We start from the raw sequence: 14,675 nt of genomic DNA on the forward strand, positions 1-14,675 counted from the left end.
GGACAAATGGGCATGCTCTGGAGGGGCCAGACAGGTAGATATACTGCGGGGAGGGAGCTGTGTAGCGTTGGATGGAGGACAGACACGGAGGCGGCGCTGAAAATAAAAACCTGGACGGCAGCATGAGCACTTTGTAGGGGGGAAGGACAGAATACCCCACTTCTGACAACCAGACCTCCATGGGGAAGGGCGGGGGGCAGCCAGCCACTGGGTATGGGGCGGGGGGGGGGGCGGGAGGAGTTTAGGGCAGGGATTGACAAACGAGGGACAGGAGGGGGGCAAAAAGTCAGGCCGATCGACTCCGTTTTTGAGAGTGGGTAGAATAGCCCGAGCACCTCTGTCCCATGGAGAGGGTTGACGGAGGACACAACGGGGGGGAGGGAATTGGGGGGGACACACCCTGGATGGAACAGAAAGTAGCTGTGTTGAGGGGAAGTACCCTCACTTCACTCCTGCCCCTGAGGGGGTGACGGACCGTCAGGCAGATACAGGGCGCCGGGGGTCGGGACGCGGACTGACAGAGAGACGCTGGAGTGGGTCGGGATCGCAGCTTTGACCTGTCTTCTCCTCTAGTGAGGAGGGTGTTGACGGACAGAAGGACGAGGGGAGGAGACAGACAGACAGACACGCGGCCCCTTTAAGGGGGCGGGGAGGGGGCGGGAGAGGGAGGCGAGGAGCGAGCGATAGCGGCAGCAGCGGGACAAAGGGGCCGTCGGGGGGAGCGGATCGGAACCGAACCGGAGCTGGGAGCAAGGGGGGAGAGGAACCGGTACTGCCGGGTGTGGCTGCAGGGTAAGTAAATACCGGAGGCCCCGGCAGCAGCACCCAGGACAGCGCCGGCCGGAGTCGGTACCAGTAACTGGGCCTTGGAAGACCCCGAGACGGCAGCTCCAGGGGCAGATCCGGAATCCGGCATCGGCGGGAAAAGACCGAGCTTTTCCATATTCGGGTTGATCTCCACCCCTGGTTCGGAAACATCAGGAAGAGGAGCAGATCTGGACCCAGTTCGGACCCAGACAGTACCACGACCCGGTTCCGATTCCACTAGGTTCCAGCAAGAAGCGAATTAGGGTCCAGAGAGGACGATCGTCCCGGTTCAGTGTGCACGTGGTCCCAGAAGAGGCAGGACGGACGTGGGGTTGGTTCTGATTCGGTGTAGACAAGAAGTAAATCTCGATCCAGCACCTATAGTGGGCTTAAGACGGTGCTGGTTCTGTTCCCATACCTAGGAGGATCTGGCCCAGACTGTATGTGGCCCTGGTTCCTTGGAGGCAGAACCCCGAGCCCATAATAGCAGAAGGGGGATCCGGTTCGAACTTGCTTACATCTCGGTATCGGCAGCAGAAGGCGGTGTCGGTGCTGGACCCACGTGGGCCGGGTTCTAGTCTGGGCAGAGGTAGCATCAGCCGGTTTCAGCGGAAAGCAAGTCCCAGTATCAGCAGGAAGTTCTGAATCCACGCTTCGGGGGGCAGCAGTAGCCGGTTCTGACCCGGTTCGGGTCCCCGGCCCGGCGGATGGCAGCGCCTTGCAGCCCAGAGAGCGGCCCGGCGGGGGCCACAGGCCCCCGAGTATATTTCCAGAACCCCCCGGGGGAGCCGGGCCAGGAGGAGGAGGAGGGGCCGGGCCGGCGCCAGGGGAAGGTCACGGTGAAATACGATCGCAAGGAGCTTCGCAAGCGGCTCAACCTGGAGGAGTGGATCCTAGAGCAGCTCACGCAGCTGTACGACTGCCAGGTACCCTGCCCCCAGCCCAGGAACAGCCCATCTCTGATTGCCAAGGACCTCCGACCCCCCAATTTCCCTATAACCACCATGGTGGCCCCGCATCCATACTCGGGAACACCCCTCCCAAGAGCCGGGCGCCAGAGGGCCTCGCCCGGGCACATGACTGGGACCCCCTGGGATTCGTGCTCCCCTTAAGTACCAGCCACAACCCGCCCCAGGCTTTGCCCTCTGGCCGGCGGATTTGGGGCAGGATGGGACAGCGGCTAAACACACTCCCGTGGGGGAGGTGGCTCAAGGTTTCTCACGCTGCTTAGTTCCAAGGATTTCCTTTGCTGGCTGTAATCGCGTTAAAGTCTCAGCCGATGGAGTGGGGGGAGACGCGCAGCCTGGAAACCCCGCCCTCGTTTCTACTCTGGGGCCGGATGGAGCCTAAAGGGTTAATTCCTGAATTGCCTATGGGAAGGCGAATTACCCCCGCCCCTTGGTTCGGGGTCCCGGCCGTTTGGTGGGGGTTGCTGGCGTTAATCAGCTTTGGCTGGTGGGGGAATCCCCCCACGGGGGCACCGGCTAGTGTACGTTGGCGCCCCCCCCCCCCCCCCGAGAACAAGGGGTGGGGCAAGTGGGGGGAGGGCGCTTGACTCCTCCCTGGATTCCCGCTGACTAAGCTTCCTGTTTCCAAATCTCCGTCTGGATTCTGGTGACTCCCGATTGCACACACAGCGCCGGGGGGAGGGGCCCACGCAGGGCTCCCGCCCAGGAGCTGAGGTGCAGCCACCTCGGGGGGAGGCGCCAGGGCTGTTTGCACAGGGCCAGATGCACCATGTGGAGCGTGTCTCTGAGACGGCTAATGGGGCTGTAAGAAGCTGAAGCTGCTTGGGAGCAGACGCCTATTGCTTAGACTGGTGCCTGCCATGGCCCCCTGGGGGGGAGGCGCCCAACTCCAGACTTTACTGAGCCAGGGAACTGATGGGGGGTGATTCTGGCTCTGGAGTGGCGGGTGACCTGATTAGGCCATTCCTGTTATGCTGCTAAAATTCTTCCAACTAATCCCTCACCTCACCCCCTTATTCCCAGTGTTAGCGGGGGCTGGGTGATGGGGGTAGGTGTGACTATTCCCAGCATGCAGTGCTCTGACTCACACCAAGGTGGGAGCCACCTGGTTCTTAGCTACCCCAGTGCATTAACCCTCCCCCATTATTTCCATCCCTTCCCCAGGAAGAGGAGATCCCAGAGCTGGAGATTGATGTAGATGAGCTGCTGGACATGGGCAGCGATGAGGCCCGGGGAGCCAGGGTGAAGGTAGGGAGGCGGTACAGCAGGGTCCCCCTACCAACAGACACAGAGCCCCACACCCCGGGGCTGGTGTGGGGCTCAGCTGGGAGTCCAAGGAGAGGAGAGCAGGATGGGGCTGGGACTAGTGAGGTACCTGAGATGACGGTGGTGTGTAGTGCCAGGCTTGAGGGAAAGGGTTGGAGAAGCAGAGCACCAGGCTGTGGGGGATAGTAGCCAGCTTGATGGGGGCAGAATGGGGGACAGCACTGGCTTGGCTGTAGGGAGGGGCCTGTATTTGCCACCCATGGGATGAGGTGGCACATGCCAGCTTGTTGAGGGGGGGAGAGATTAGGTCACAGGACTGGGCATTACGCAGTCAGAAAGGGTGGGGAACCCAAAGGGAGGGTGGTGGTAAAGTCTTGGGAGTCATAGGGACCAGGCAGGGGAGGAAGCTGGGCTGGGAGCTACAAAGGAGGGGGATATAAGTTGAGGTGGGGAGATGGTGCACCAGGCTATGGGGCAGAAAGGCAGGGGCAAGGTAGCTGCACTGCAAGACTGTTATGCTGGGGATGGCAACAGGGCCCAGAGAAGGGGTGTATCAGGCCCAAGAGGCCTCGCCAAGCCCTGACCCCCCCCTCTTTTCCTTCCCCAGGAGCTCCTGGTTGACTGTTACAAACCCACTGAGGTGAGTGCCAGGTCCCACTCCATCAGGCACAGGAGCCAGAACACTGGGCCCTGCCTCTGTCAATGGGGAGGGAGGAGGGGATAGATGGCTTTCAGCAGTTGTTGTGCTCAATGGAGGGGTGTGTGTGTGTGTGTGTGTGTGTTAGCAGCTGTTCTTCCCTCTCCAGTTCCCCACCCCTGACACCTGTCATTTGGGGGTTTCCTCTCCAGAGCTGATTTCTGAGGCCTCCTGAAACTACTGCTGGGTAGGGGCTGTATCCTTAGAGGATTCTGGGTAACTGGGGAGAAGAACCAGTCTGGGAGTATGTCCTGTGCGTGTCTGAGGGGAGAGCATCTGTCTAGGGGGTTACGGCAGGGCCAGGTAGGTGAGGGGGTGGGAAGACTCCTGGATTCTAGCAAAAAGGAAAAGGGCATTTCACTACTGCACCCCATAACCCTTGTTTTTCCCCATGTCAGGCTTTTGTGGGTGACCTGCTTGACAAGATCCGGGGCATGCAGAAGCTCAGCACCCCCCAGAAGAAATGATCCATCCGGTCCTTAGACCCAGCTGAAGGGGGAGGAAAGGAGGGAAAGCAACCAATGGCACAGGCTGGGGTGGGGGAATCCCTTCTCTGAAATCTGAGGATGTAGAAGGGGCCTCCAGAAGCTCCCCAGTGCATTGATAATCACTAGCCAGCTGGACAACTCCTTAGCAATACCCCCACTTGAGCCTCCTCTGTTTTTGGTAGTGGGGAGTCTCTGGGGGAGGTTATGATTTTTTTTAGGATTTTTTTTGAGGTTTTTAATTATTAAATGAATTTTCTGTTATGTTTTTATATGAATTTAATAAAAGATGGTTTGAGATTGGGGGCTGCAGTGGGGGTTACTAATGGAGGCGTACATAGTAAGCAATTTGTGGGGGGTGCAGGACCAATGGGGGAACTCTTGCAGGAAGGAAATGGGGGGCAGAGGGTGGCACACACTGGTGCAAGTGGGCACTGTTGTGTGGGGGACACATCCCACCGTGGGTAGGAGGTGGCTGAAGGGGACACTAGGTGAGATGGAGGGTGGATGGGAATCAGCAAGGCTTCTAGTGAGGGGGTCTGCAGCCACTCCTGCTTCTCAAGCATCCTTCATTTCCCCCTACCAGAATAAGGGAATGAGAGGCATGCCCAAACTGGGCCCCATTTGCCCAGCTGGGGACAGGCCTGGAGTTTGAACTGATGCCAAGTGGGGTGTGGAGGGGGAAATCTCAGGCCTACCTAGTTGTGGCTAATCAGTAGGATTGGGAGGGACACTGGCACTAAGGCAAGTCCCCTCCACCTGTAAATCACAGGGGAAAACAGGCAGAAGACCGACCAACTGAACCTCACGCAGGAGATTGGCTAATGGGCAACAGCGCCCCCTCCAACCCCAGAGCAGCCCTTCTCCCCTGCATGCAGTGGCTGCCAGCTCTGCACTCCCTGCCAGCTCTGCACTCCCAAGGCCTTCTTTCCCCAAGGGGAGGCAGCTGCTGTGGCAACAAGGGTGGTGAGATGGGTCCCAGTGCTGGCAACAGGCTGGCTGTGCTGGGGGGTGGGGTGGGGAAGAGAATTCATGCCCCAGGAGCCTGGTTAGGCCCCATCCAGGCCAGGCTGAGTGCCTCCCCTCCCCCACATGTGGCAGGGCTGAGCTCAGCATGGAAAGAATGTCGCTTGCTCCTGGAACAAATCGGGCAGCAGCCGCACTTCATGCTTCTGGCCTGAAGTCAGCAGGCGGCTGGGGCTGTCAGGATGGGGCCAGGGCCAGCACCCCATTATGCTGGTGGCCTCCAGCCCAACCCAGCCTGGCTCTCTGCCCCCCAGCAGCAACCTAGCTGGCTCCTCATTCCACCCTGCCAGGTAATGTAGCATGGGGCTGCTCAGATGGGACTGGCACAGACCAGGCGCTGCCCCTCCCGCCTCTCCCTGGGCACCCCACCAGTTCTGCCAGTCCCTCGCTACCCCACTTAGGGTCCCCTTTTACCGAGCTCAGCCAGTCCCCTTCACTTCTGATTCAGCCATTGCTATCCTCCCCTATGTCCCCTTCTAGCCCCAGCTAGCCCAGTGCCCTCCCAACCCATCGTCCCTGCTACCCTGCCCTACAAGCCCTCCTGCCCCCAGCTGCTGCTGCAGGGCACTCATGAGCACAGGGTGCAGCTGCTGTCTCACAGGGTGGATCTGGGAGCAGGCTGAGTCACTGCTGCTGGTTTCCCACGTGCCGCTTGCTCTGCCTTTGAAGCTGGCCTGCAGTGGGTCCAAGCCTGCTCCCAGCTCCTCTTCCCAGCCAGGCCAGTGCCCAAGGCCTCCCTCCTGCCCTGCCTAGTCTGTGCCAGGCTCAGCAAGTGGCCCCTCCCTTGTCTGCCTGGGAAAGCGGGTCACAAGCAGGCAGGCTGCCACACAGCCACCTCTTGCCAGATACCAGGCGTCATCATGTGGTGAAGGCAGGAAGCACTGCTCCATAGCAGGACAGTTCACAGCCTGAGGCAACTGCCCTGAGCCAGGGAGAAAACCCAGAAACCTGGACTCCCTGCCCCAACAAGCCCCCACATCCCTCTGAGCCTGCTCTCCGGAGCCCCAGCTCTCCATTTCCTTTGCTCAGGGCTTGCGCTGCCCGTGCCTTGCTCTCCAGGGACCTCCCTCCTGCCAATACCCCTCCCCCACATACCAGGCAGCTCCACTCTGTGCTTTTATTATTGATCTTCCACGTTTTTTAAACACCCCTTTGCCCTCTGTGTGACTGTGCACCCCACCCTTGCCTAGCCAGGACCGCCCCCGCTCCCAGCCAATGCTACCCGCCTACAGCTCCGGCCGCCGCTCAATCTTCAGTAGCTCCACCTCGAAGATCAGCGTTGCGCCACCTGGAGGGGGGCAGGGCAAAGTCAAGGGGCGCCATGGCAACCCTGCCCTCTCCTTCCCAACCTGAGCAGGGGTGCCCCAAGGACCAGACAAACAGAGGAGGGACCCCCCCCCCCCCCCCCACCATTCCAGCGGGGACGTGAAGACGCTGAGGGGGAGGCAGGGAGTACATCGCAGCCTAATGGCTGGATGAGGAGGGGCTTCCCCCAATTTGTGATTAGGAAATAGGGACCCTGTTGCTCAGGGGCTGCCCCAGCAAGTGACTGAGGTGCTGGCAGTTCATACAAATAGCTCTGCTACACCGGAGGGACAGGCTGGGACCAAGCACGGGGGGGCACAGTGGCCTTACCTGGAATCTTGGGTGGAGCCCCTCGGTCCCCATAGCCTTGGGGAGAAAGAGAAAAATTAAAGCAAGGAACACTTCCACCCCCACAGCCCAATGTGGGAGGGGGGAACACCAGTTCCTGGGGCGAGGGGAGGTTTGGGCAGGGATTGAGCAATGGGAAAGAGGCAAGACTGGCACAAAGAACACCCTCCCTGAAATGGGTCTCTTCGGTACCCAAAACACCCCTCACATCTGCCTTCCAAGGGACTGGGCCTCGGGATGGGCATCCTGATGCCTCAGTCCTGGCCCACAGCCCCCTGCTAGCCCAGCCCTGGCCTCGTATCCTACAGCTCGGCCAGTGCCCCTCAATCCCCACCCACAGCTCCTGCTATACTAGCCCCAGGTTTCCCCTCTCACTGCTCTCTTGATGCTGCTCCATCCCAGCCCGCAGCCCCCTCTAGCAGTGATTCCGGGCAGGTGACTTTAGCACAACATGGAAAATGACGGAGATCCAAACATGATCACTGATCACTGCCTGCTAGGCCTGGATCAGAGCTAGTGCCCCCAAGAGGAGAAAGGCTTTGAACCCCATTCCCCCTGCAGGATGGGTCAGTCCAATCCCTGGCTACCTACCCAGTTCGGAGGGAATCACCAGTTTCCTCTTCTCACCCTCACACATTCTGAAAGGAGACAGCAGTGAGACTTGGTGAGTGAATAGCACCAGACCTCTCAATCCCCTCAAAGCCCCTTTTTAGGAAGCAAGGACAGGCTCATACACTTATTGTAGCTCCAGCAGCAGCAAGCCTTGCCCCTGCTACCCCACCACTCAGGGCCTTCCCACGGGGCAAAAGGATATGGCTGAGAGGCAAGACTCCTGGGTTCTACCTCTAGCTCTGGGGCTAGGGCAGAGATGGGGGGGGGGGGGAGTGGGAATGAAAGTCAGGATTCCTGTCCCTGGCTGTGGGAGAATGGGTCTCGTGGGCTAGAGCAGGGGGCTGGGAGGCAGGGCTCCTGAATTCCACTCCTGGCCCAACCACTGACTCACTCTATGGAGCCTGGGGAAACCCCCCTCCCCTGCGGCCTCTCTCAGTGCAATGGCAGATAACCCCACTCCACAGGGGCCAAGTGCTTGGGGGCCTCTGCCACTGATTGTGCAGAGTTGATATTGTCCACTTGCTTAACATCTGAGGCCAAAGTTGTCAATGGACTATTTACCTTCCAGTACCACAGCCTCTCCCAGGTGCCACAGCTGGAAACCCTCTGCTGGCACAGAGAGCTGGCTAATTCCCCTTACACAAAAAGCAGGTATTTAGCAGCACATACACATCACAAGTGCTGAAACCTGGCAGAGTTCAACCACCTCCATTGTACCTCAAACACCAGAGGCTTTGGCAAGATCTGAAGGTAAAGGGGCTGGAATCTGGCTGCCGCTCCAGGTGAAGGATGGCTGGTATGTGGGGTAATGGCTACACTCTGGCCTCTAAATCCAGAATCTGCTTTCCCAAGATGTGGTGGGTTCCCCACCATGGCAATTAGCAAATCAAAACAGGCTGTTCCAACTGCTCAGCATCAGTCCTGTGACAGGTCAGGCCAGAGTGGTCTTAGGACAGATGACTGTGCAGGGCAGAGTCAGCTCCAGACCTATCTTCAGCACCGCTCAGGTCCCATCCTTACCAGGGCTGGGCACCTCAATCCTCAGCATAGGTCTGAGGCAGGGCAGAGCTATTATCCCCACCACAGATGGAGAAACTGAGTGACCTACCCATACAGTAAATGGAACCAGAGCTCCTGAAGCCATAGGCGGAGGGGAGGGTGGGCCTGTTTCTCTTACCATCACAGCAGGAGCCACTCAGAGAATCTGCAATTTAAGCCACTCCAACCATTGTACATCCCCCTTCACCCAGTGGATAGGTTTTGGGGCACCTGACCACCCCACAGAAGGTGTGGAATCCCCTCAACCCTGCTGCTTGGCTCAGAGTGGCTTACTTGCATGAGAATCCATTGTCTGCTTATTGCTCCCTCTCAGTCAGCTCCTGTTATAAATTTGTCCACGCCTGAGCCACTATTGGCTCCAAGAGCAAACAGGACAGCCCAAACCACAACAAGAGGCTTCAAAACTAAGATTAGCCAATGGAGAGATGCATAGGAGAATCATAGTGGGTAAGAGAGAAGTGTCAGCAGAGCCACTGCTCACTGGTCTGTGTGAGGTATCTGCCCTCACCCCGCCCTCGGGGCAAAAAAATATACCCAGGTATCCACGTGTAACCACTACTAGGGATGGAACAGTGTGTGGTACCAGGCTGCCTATAGCCATTAACAGTTGAATAACATTTCTGGAGCAGCACAGCTTAATAGTCAGTGTGTCTAGTGGTTAGAGCAAAGGAGGCTGGGAGCCGGGACTCCTGCTTTGTTTACAGCTCGGCCGACCAAGAGTGGAAATTAGCAGCATCATGCTCAAAGAGAGAAAGCTGTTTGTTTCTTTGCTCTGAAGTCATGCAGAATGGACAGCCCCAGCAATGGATGGATGGCTTGCAGCATCAGGAAGATCACTGCAGACAGGGCAGGTGGAGCTAAGTTAGAATTAAGGATCAGAAAGCACGGGCAGCGTGAAGATTGTGGTCCTATCGTTCACATGGTTTTCCCACCCACTTGGGATTACCATTCCTGGGCAAGAAGGGGATACTTTCTCCTTGAGGGCAGGGGAGACCTGACTACTGCGGGCCTCTCCAGATGGGGGCAGATGCATTGTCAAAAACTGTCCCTAGGCAGGGAGCCCTGGAGAAACACAGAGCTCTGCTGGTCAGTCACCACTGCCAGTCTAGGGATGCTAAATTTCAATTAATCAGCTAATCAAGTAGCTGATGGAATTTCCATCAACTACTCAATTAGTCAATGGGGGGGGGGGGACAGACCTGTTATCCTGCTATGCCTCTCCCTTTGAAATGTACAAGAGCCACAGGTGGCTCTTGTACATTTCAACAGCAGAGGAGCAGCAGTCAAAACTGACCTGAGCAAGACTGTTTCAATCCCTGTTCATGCCATTTCCCCGCTGCCCTCTGCCTTCTCTGCCCCCTATGAAGACAGTACTGGGGGGAAACCAGCTTTTAAGCCAGCTCCTGCTCTGCCCCCTTGCTGCCTCTCTCTGACAGAGGCAGCAAGGAGGTAAAGCGACTAGTTGAGTTCCTACTAAGGATGTTAAGTATCAGGTAATTGACTAATTGAATTGTCGATGCATTTCTGCATCGACTATTCCATTAGTTGATAGGGCACCTCCGCCTTTGAAGTGTAGCACCAGCCCTAGGGCTGGTGCTACACTTCAAAGGCAAAAGTACTGAAGACCAGGGCCAGCTGGGGATTTCTCCACTGACCCTGTGCTTCATGCGGTGCTGCCACTTTGAAGCGCCACAAGGAGCCTGACGCTGGGTTCCCTGCGGCTTTCAAAGCGGCAGCTCCACACAGAGCAGCTGACCCTGGGCTCTGTGCGGTGCTGCCACTTTGAAGTACCCCTCTCTTCCACACGCCTTGCTGCTTCTAATAGATAGAGGCAGCAAGGGGAAGGGGGGGAAGAGAAGTGACTAGTCGGTTATCCTGTCGACTATCCAATAAGCATTTGTTTATCGAATAATCAACTAGTCACTTACATCCATAGGCCAGTCAAGAAAGGAGACCCATACAGAGCATGGCTGCACCTGGGTACCAAGAAACTGAGGGCTGAGATCAGCTGCTGCCAACACTCGTTATAGGAAGACACTTGGTGTAGGGAGACAGGAAGCCGCCAGCCTTTGGACTAGAGGAGCCAGTAGACTCGCTTTGTTTTCCACTTTAAGATGGCCTCTGGAGGCAAAGTGACTAACAAATACCCACCTGTTCTGAAAAGGCTGCACCGGATCACTGCAAATCCCTGAAGGGAGTGTCCACCAGGCAGTAGCTGGGGAGCCACAGAGAGAAAGAGCCTGAGGGCCCTGTCTCAGAGTGGTAGGGTTCACACTTTGCCAAAGGGGATGGTTCTAACGGCAGCACAATCCAGCAGATGCTCCAGAACTGTGCAAAGACTGGGCACAGATCGCACTGCAAATCCATGCCCAGGCTCAGAACAGGAGCCGTTCACCCCCTCTACCAGTGGTGGGGGTCAGGGCTGCCCCTGGCCCTGTCTGTGTAGTGCCAGGAGCAGTGAAGGGTCCTCGGGGCAAGAAGGGGGGAGGCCAAGTGACATATTGAAAGAGACTAAAGGGGGCTGGGCCATGAGCTGGACACTTGGATCCTTCACTTGGGAACAGCCTATTGAATACCTCCTCCCCCAACTTGCAGGGTGCGGTTTTACCCAAGCAGGCCTTGGTCCCAGCCCTTGATGACCTGGCCCGTCCCCAGTGAGAAGATGAAGGGCTGGTCACGTGGGATGCTGCTGTCAAACTCGGTCCCATCTTCTAGCTTGCCCTGGTGAAAAGAAGAAGGATGAGATGTGGGGCCTGCCTCCAGCCAAAGACTCCCAACACAAACATTGCCCCAGGAGCTATTGGTAAATATTTGTGTCCCCTGCTTCTCCTCCTACAGGGGCTTTGGTTAGCTAGAATTCTCCTTGGCAACAACACCTCGGGCTCTGGCTAGCTGGCATCACCCATGCCTGCTGGTGCACAGACCCCTCCAGACCCTAGCTTATTGGCACTGTCCCATCCATATACCCATCCCCCATCACAGGGCAGGACTCACGGTATAATGCATGTGCAGCACATCTCCCTTGCGGGATTTGATGGGGCAGTTCTCCACCCGTTTCTTGACACCTATCTGAAGCTTCTTCTTGCCTTCAGTGCCCAGCAGTGGCTGGCAGAGCATACACAGGCAGAGTGTGAGCAGTGCTGTGGCCCAGCTTGACTGCATCCTGGTAGACCATGCAAAGAGAATCTAGTTGGTGCAGATAAACCAAGAGACTTGCCCGCAGGCCCAGCCAGTCATCCCTCCCCAGAGCTGGATTGGTGCCAGCCTCCTCCTATAGAGGAAAGTCCCCCTAACCCATTATCTCCCCTTGAGCTAGCCAGTACCTGCACCCTGGGGCCAACTCAGAGCCAGCATCCCCTAGAGAGGAAACTATTGTTATCCCATTTCCTGGGAACAGATCCTCTGCACACCCCATGCTCCCCCAACTCAAACACACAGTGACATGCTATAAATAATTTAAGCCCTCCACTGGTCCTTCATACCACTACCCACCCATCCAGATCCTACCCTAGGCATGCAGCGGCACGTAGTCCATCCGTCCGAATCCCCCCCGGGAGTCTCTGTGCCGCCTACTTACCTGTCCTCCCACTGAAGCAGCCTCTCCTCCGCTCCCTGCCCTACCAGCAACAGACACCATTGCCCTTTGGTGTGCCAGCCAGAGAATCTCCTGGATGGTGGGGTTTCCCTAAATCCACCGTCTCCCCAACTGCACCCTCTATTCTAATTTACCCCAATGTGAATTCCTCATGTGTATTCCCATTCCCACCCTCCAGTGTGCCTCAGTCTGCGTTCCCCATTCCCACCCCCCCAATGATATCTGTTCCCCTGCCAGTATGAGTCTGCAGTTCCCCCCAGTATCAGGCCCCATGTGATGCATATTGCTTGTGCCCACTTACGGTGCCTCCTGCCTCCCCTCTCCCTGCCCACTTTTCCTGTCCCCAGCTTTCTGGAGGGTCCACACCCTGGCCTCCTCCTGGTTCTCCTCACTCTTTGTGGTCTCCCAAGCCCAAACCCACATCTCCCCAGCTCCTGTTGGGTCCCTCACCTTGTGCACCCAGATGTCTCCAGGCCCCCCAGCAGGAGCTGGCTTCTCCCTAGGGATCCACACTTGGTCAGGATCCGTGGAGCACTCCCCTCCTCCATCATGGGTTCCTCTCGATGCCCACCTGCCCTGAGCAGCCCAGGGGGGCACCCCAGTTGCTGGGGTGCCCTTGATATGTCTGCGGGGCACCCAGACCTCAACAGGGCTCTGCCCCCCCGACGGGGCCCCCTGCCTCCACTCCCTATGGATCCAGATCGCCTCTCCCTGGCCACCCCCCACCGGAACCTTCTGCTGCCCTTTCCTCAGGGGCGGGTCCCGCTTGGGCCCCACTGGCTCCTGGCTCCCCACAGCCCCCAGCTCGGCCTCCTTCACTCCCTCCTGACCCTGAGGCTCCCCCCTCCCTGCGCCCTCAGACACCTGGTTCCCCACCGCCCCGGGCTCCCCATCAGCTGGGCCGCCCCTCTCCGGGCCCCTCGCCCCTCTGGCCGGGCCCCCGCTCTCCTGGGGCCCCGCGTCCCCTACCGGACCCCCCCGCCCCTGGTCTCCCTCGGGGCCCCCCATCCCCCCGCTCTCACCTCCTCGCCAGACCCTGCTCCAAACCCCTCTGCGCAGCCGCCGGCAGCTCCCACTCCTGATTGGCCAGGCCCGGAAGCCGCTCTGGCGGCCGCCATCTTCTCCATCACGTGAACATCGCCGCTCCACGTCACGTGACCAGAGACAAGTTCCACTTCAGCGTCTGGCTGCTGGCTGGCGGCGCAAAATGGCATCCGTGGGGGGCGGGGCCTTCCTGCCGTGGGCGGGGTTAACCCCAGGGGCACGCGCTGCCATCAGATAACCTTATATGGCCCTTTGACCGCTCTGTGACCTCTGGCCCCATGTGACACCCCCCCCCTTGCCTGTCTCTGACCCCCAGCCCTGCGAGGTTCCCTCCACCCCTTGCCCCCGCCTTGGCCCAGCCTCTCCGCTCTGCGCCCATCGCTAGTGACCCCTGGGCCCTGGCACCCAGCAGTGTCTCCCAGGATCTGTCCAGCTCCCTCACCCCACTCGCCTGTCCCTGGGCATTGGGGAACTGGCACCTTCCCCACCTGGACGTGCCCATTATCCCCACGAGGGGGTGCCAGTGCCCCATGACAGCTCTGCAGGGAGCCGGCTTGGTGGGAGGGAAGTTGCCTTCCCTCTCCAGGGCCAGGTGCCTGCCCAGCTTGCTAGGGGGGTCCAGATGTAACAGGGCTGGATCAGGAGTTGCCTCTGCTTGGGAGAAGCTCTTGGCGCTAATCACTCAGTGCCCAGACAGTACGGATTGGCTGGCTGGGTGATTACAGGCGGGCAAGAGGTTTATGGGGGGGTCCCATTATTTCACTGTTTCCTGGCACAAAGGGGATAAGATCCAGCTCTGACCCTGTTATGTTGGGGCCTGCAGGGTTGTGCTGCTCCCTCCCAGAATCCCAGGAGGTATCTGTCTAGAAGATGGGGTGATCAGATGAGATCTGAGGTCTCTGGCCATGGCTATGGGCCAGTTGCAAAACAGTGTAGTGACATCTGAAGTAAGCCAAATACAACCTTTCCCTGGCCCTGGGTATTGCAGGAGATCCTGATGTCTGGGCTGCACCCTGAATTCAGACTCTGGCATCTGGGTCATGATACCCTAACTCTCTTTATTTCTGACTATAAGGTTCTCGAGCCCCAGCCCCCTTACCCTTGGGTCTTGCCTCATGATGTGAGTGATGTGTAGGTGGGGGAGCCCAGGGCTGGGTTAGCAAGGGGCTATGAGTCAGGATCAAGGGGCATGAGCAGAGCTTTGGTGGTAGGAGGGCAGTGCTGGGTTAGCAGGGGGCTGTGGGTCAGAATTGAGAAGCACATACACCTCTGAGGTGGAGGGTAGCCCTGTATTTCTTTGCCTTGCCAGCTGCAGGGCATCCCCACTTGCCTAGCATAGAATACACTCTGCCACAGTGCCCATGCATAGGGCCTGGCTCATTTCCCCACTGGCCTTGACCAGGAAAATGAAGAGGTTGTGTCTCTGGGGGAGAGGGGCTGCTTGGGGAGCCAGTCAAGCCCCC

At 58.3% G+C, this 14,675-nt stretch overlaps 2 protein-coding genes across 4 annotated transcripts; one reads left to right on the forward strand and one right to left on the reverse strand.

The window, feature by feature from the left end:
• The first annotated feature begins 665 nt into the window (after window positions 1-665).
• PPP1R14B (protein phosphatase 1 regulatory inhibitor subunit 14B) lies at window positions 666-4,523 on the forward strand. The gene is made up of 4 exons (XM_006129648.2): window positions 666-1,733; window positions 2,940-3,023; window positions 3,649-3,681; window positions 4,137-4,523. Exons 1-4 carry the CDS (start codon window positions 1,515-1,517, stop codon window positions 4,203-4,205), a joined length of 405 nt encoding a protein of 134 aa, XP_006129710.2. The 5' UTR covers window positions 666-1,514; the 3' UTR covers window positions 4,206-4,523.
• A 1,829-nt stretch (window positions 4,524-6,352) lies between these two features.
• FKBP2 (FKBP prolyl isomerase 2) lies at window positions 6,353-13,345 on the reverse strand. 3 transcript variants are annotated; one of them, XM_075939066.1, is made up of 8 exons: window positions 13,191-13,310; window positions 12,619-12,667; window positions 12,151-12,190; window positions 11,568-11,736; window positions 11,182-11,294; window positions 7,494-7,540; window positions 6,885-6,920; window positions 6,353-6,537 (listed from the first exon to the last, which is right to left on the reverse strand). In XM_075939066.1, exons 1-8 carry the CDS (start codon window positions 13,293-13,295, stop codon window positions 6,476-6,478), a joined length of 621 nt encoding a protein of 206 aa, XP_075795181.1. In that variant the 5' UTR covers window positions 13,296-13,310; the 3' UTR covers window positions 6,353-6,475. The 3 variants fall into 3 exon arrangements, with proteins under 3 accessions (XP_075795181.1, XP_075795184.1, XP_075795182.1); XM_075939069.1 differs by lacking the exon at window positions 12,619-12,667 and having other exon boundaries at window positions 13,191-13,216; XM_075939067.1 differs by lacking the exons at window positions 12,151-12,190; window positions 12,619-12,667 and having other exon boundaries at window positions 13,191-13,345.
• Between the last annotated feature and the right edge of the window lie 1,330 nt (window positions 13,346-14,675).

This window comes from Pelodiscus sinensis, chromosome 11 (assembly GCF_049634645.1).
Source record: "Pelodiscus sinensis isolate JC-2024 chromosome 11, ASM4963464v1, whole genome shotgun sequence".
Lineage (NCBI taxonomy): Eukaryota > Metazoa > Chordata > Testudines > Trionychidae > Pelodiscus > Pelodiscus sinensis.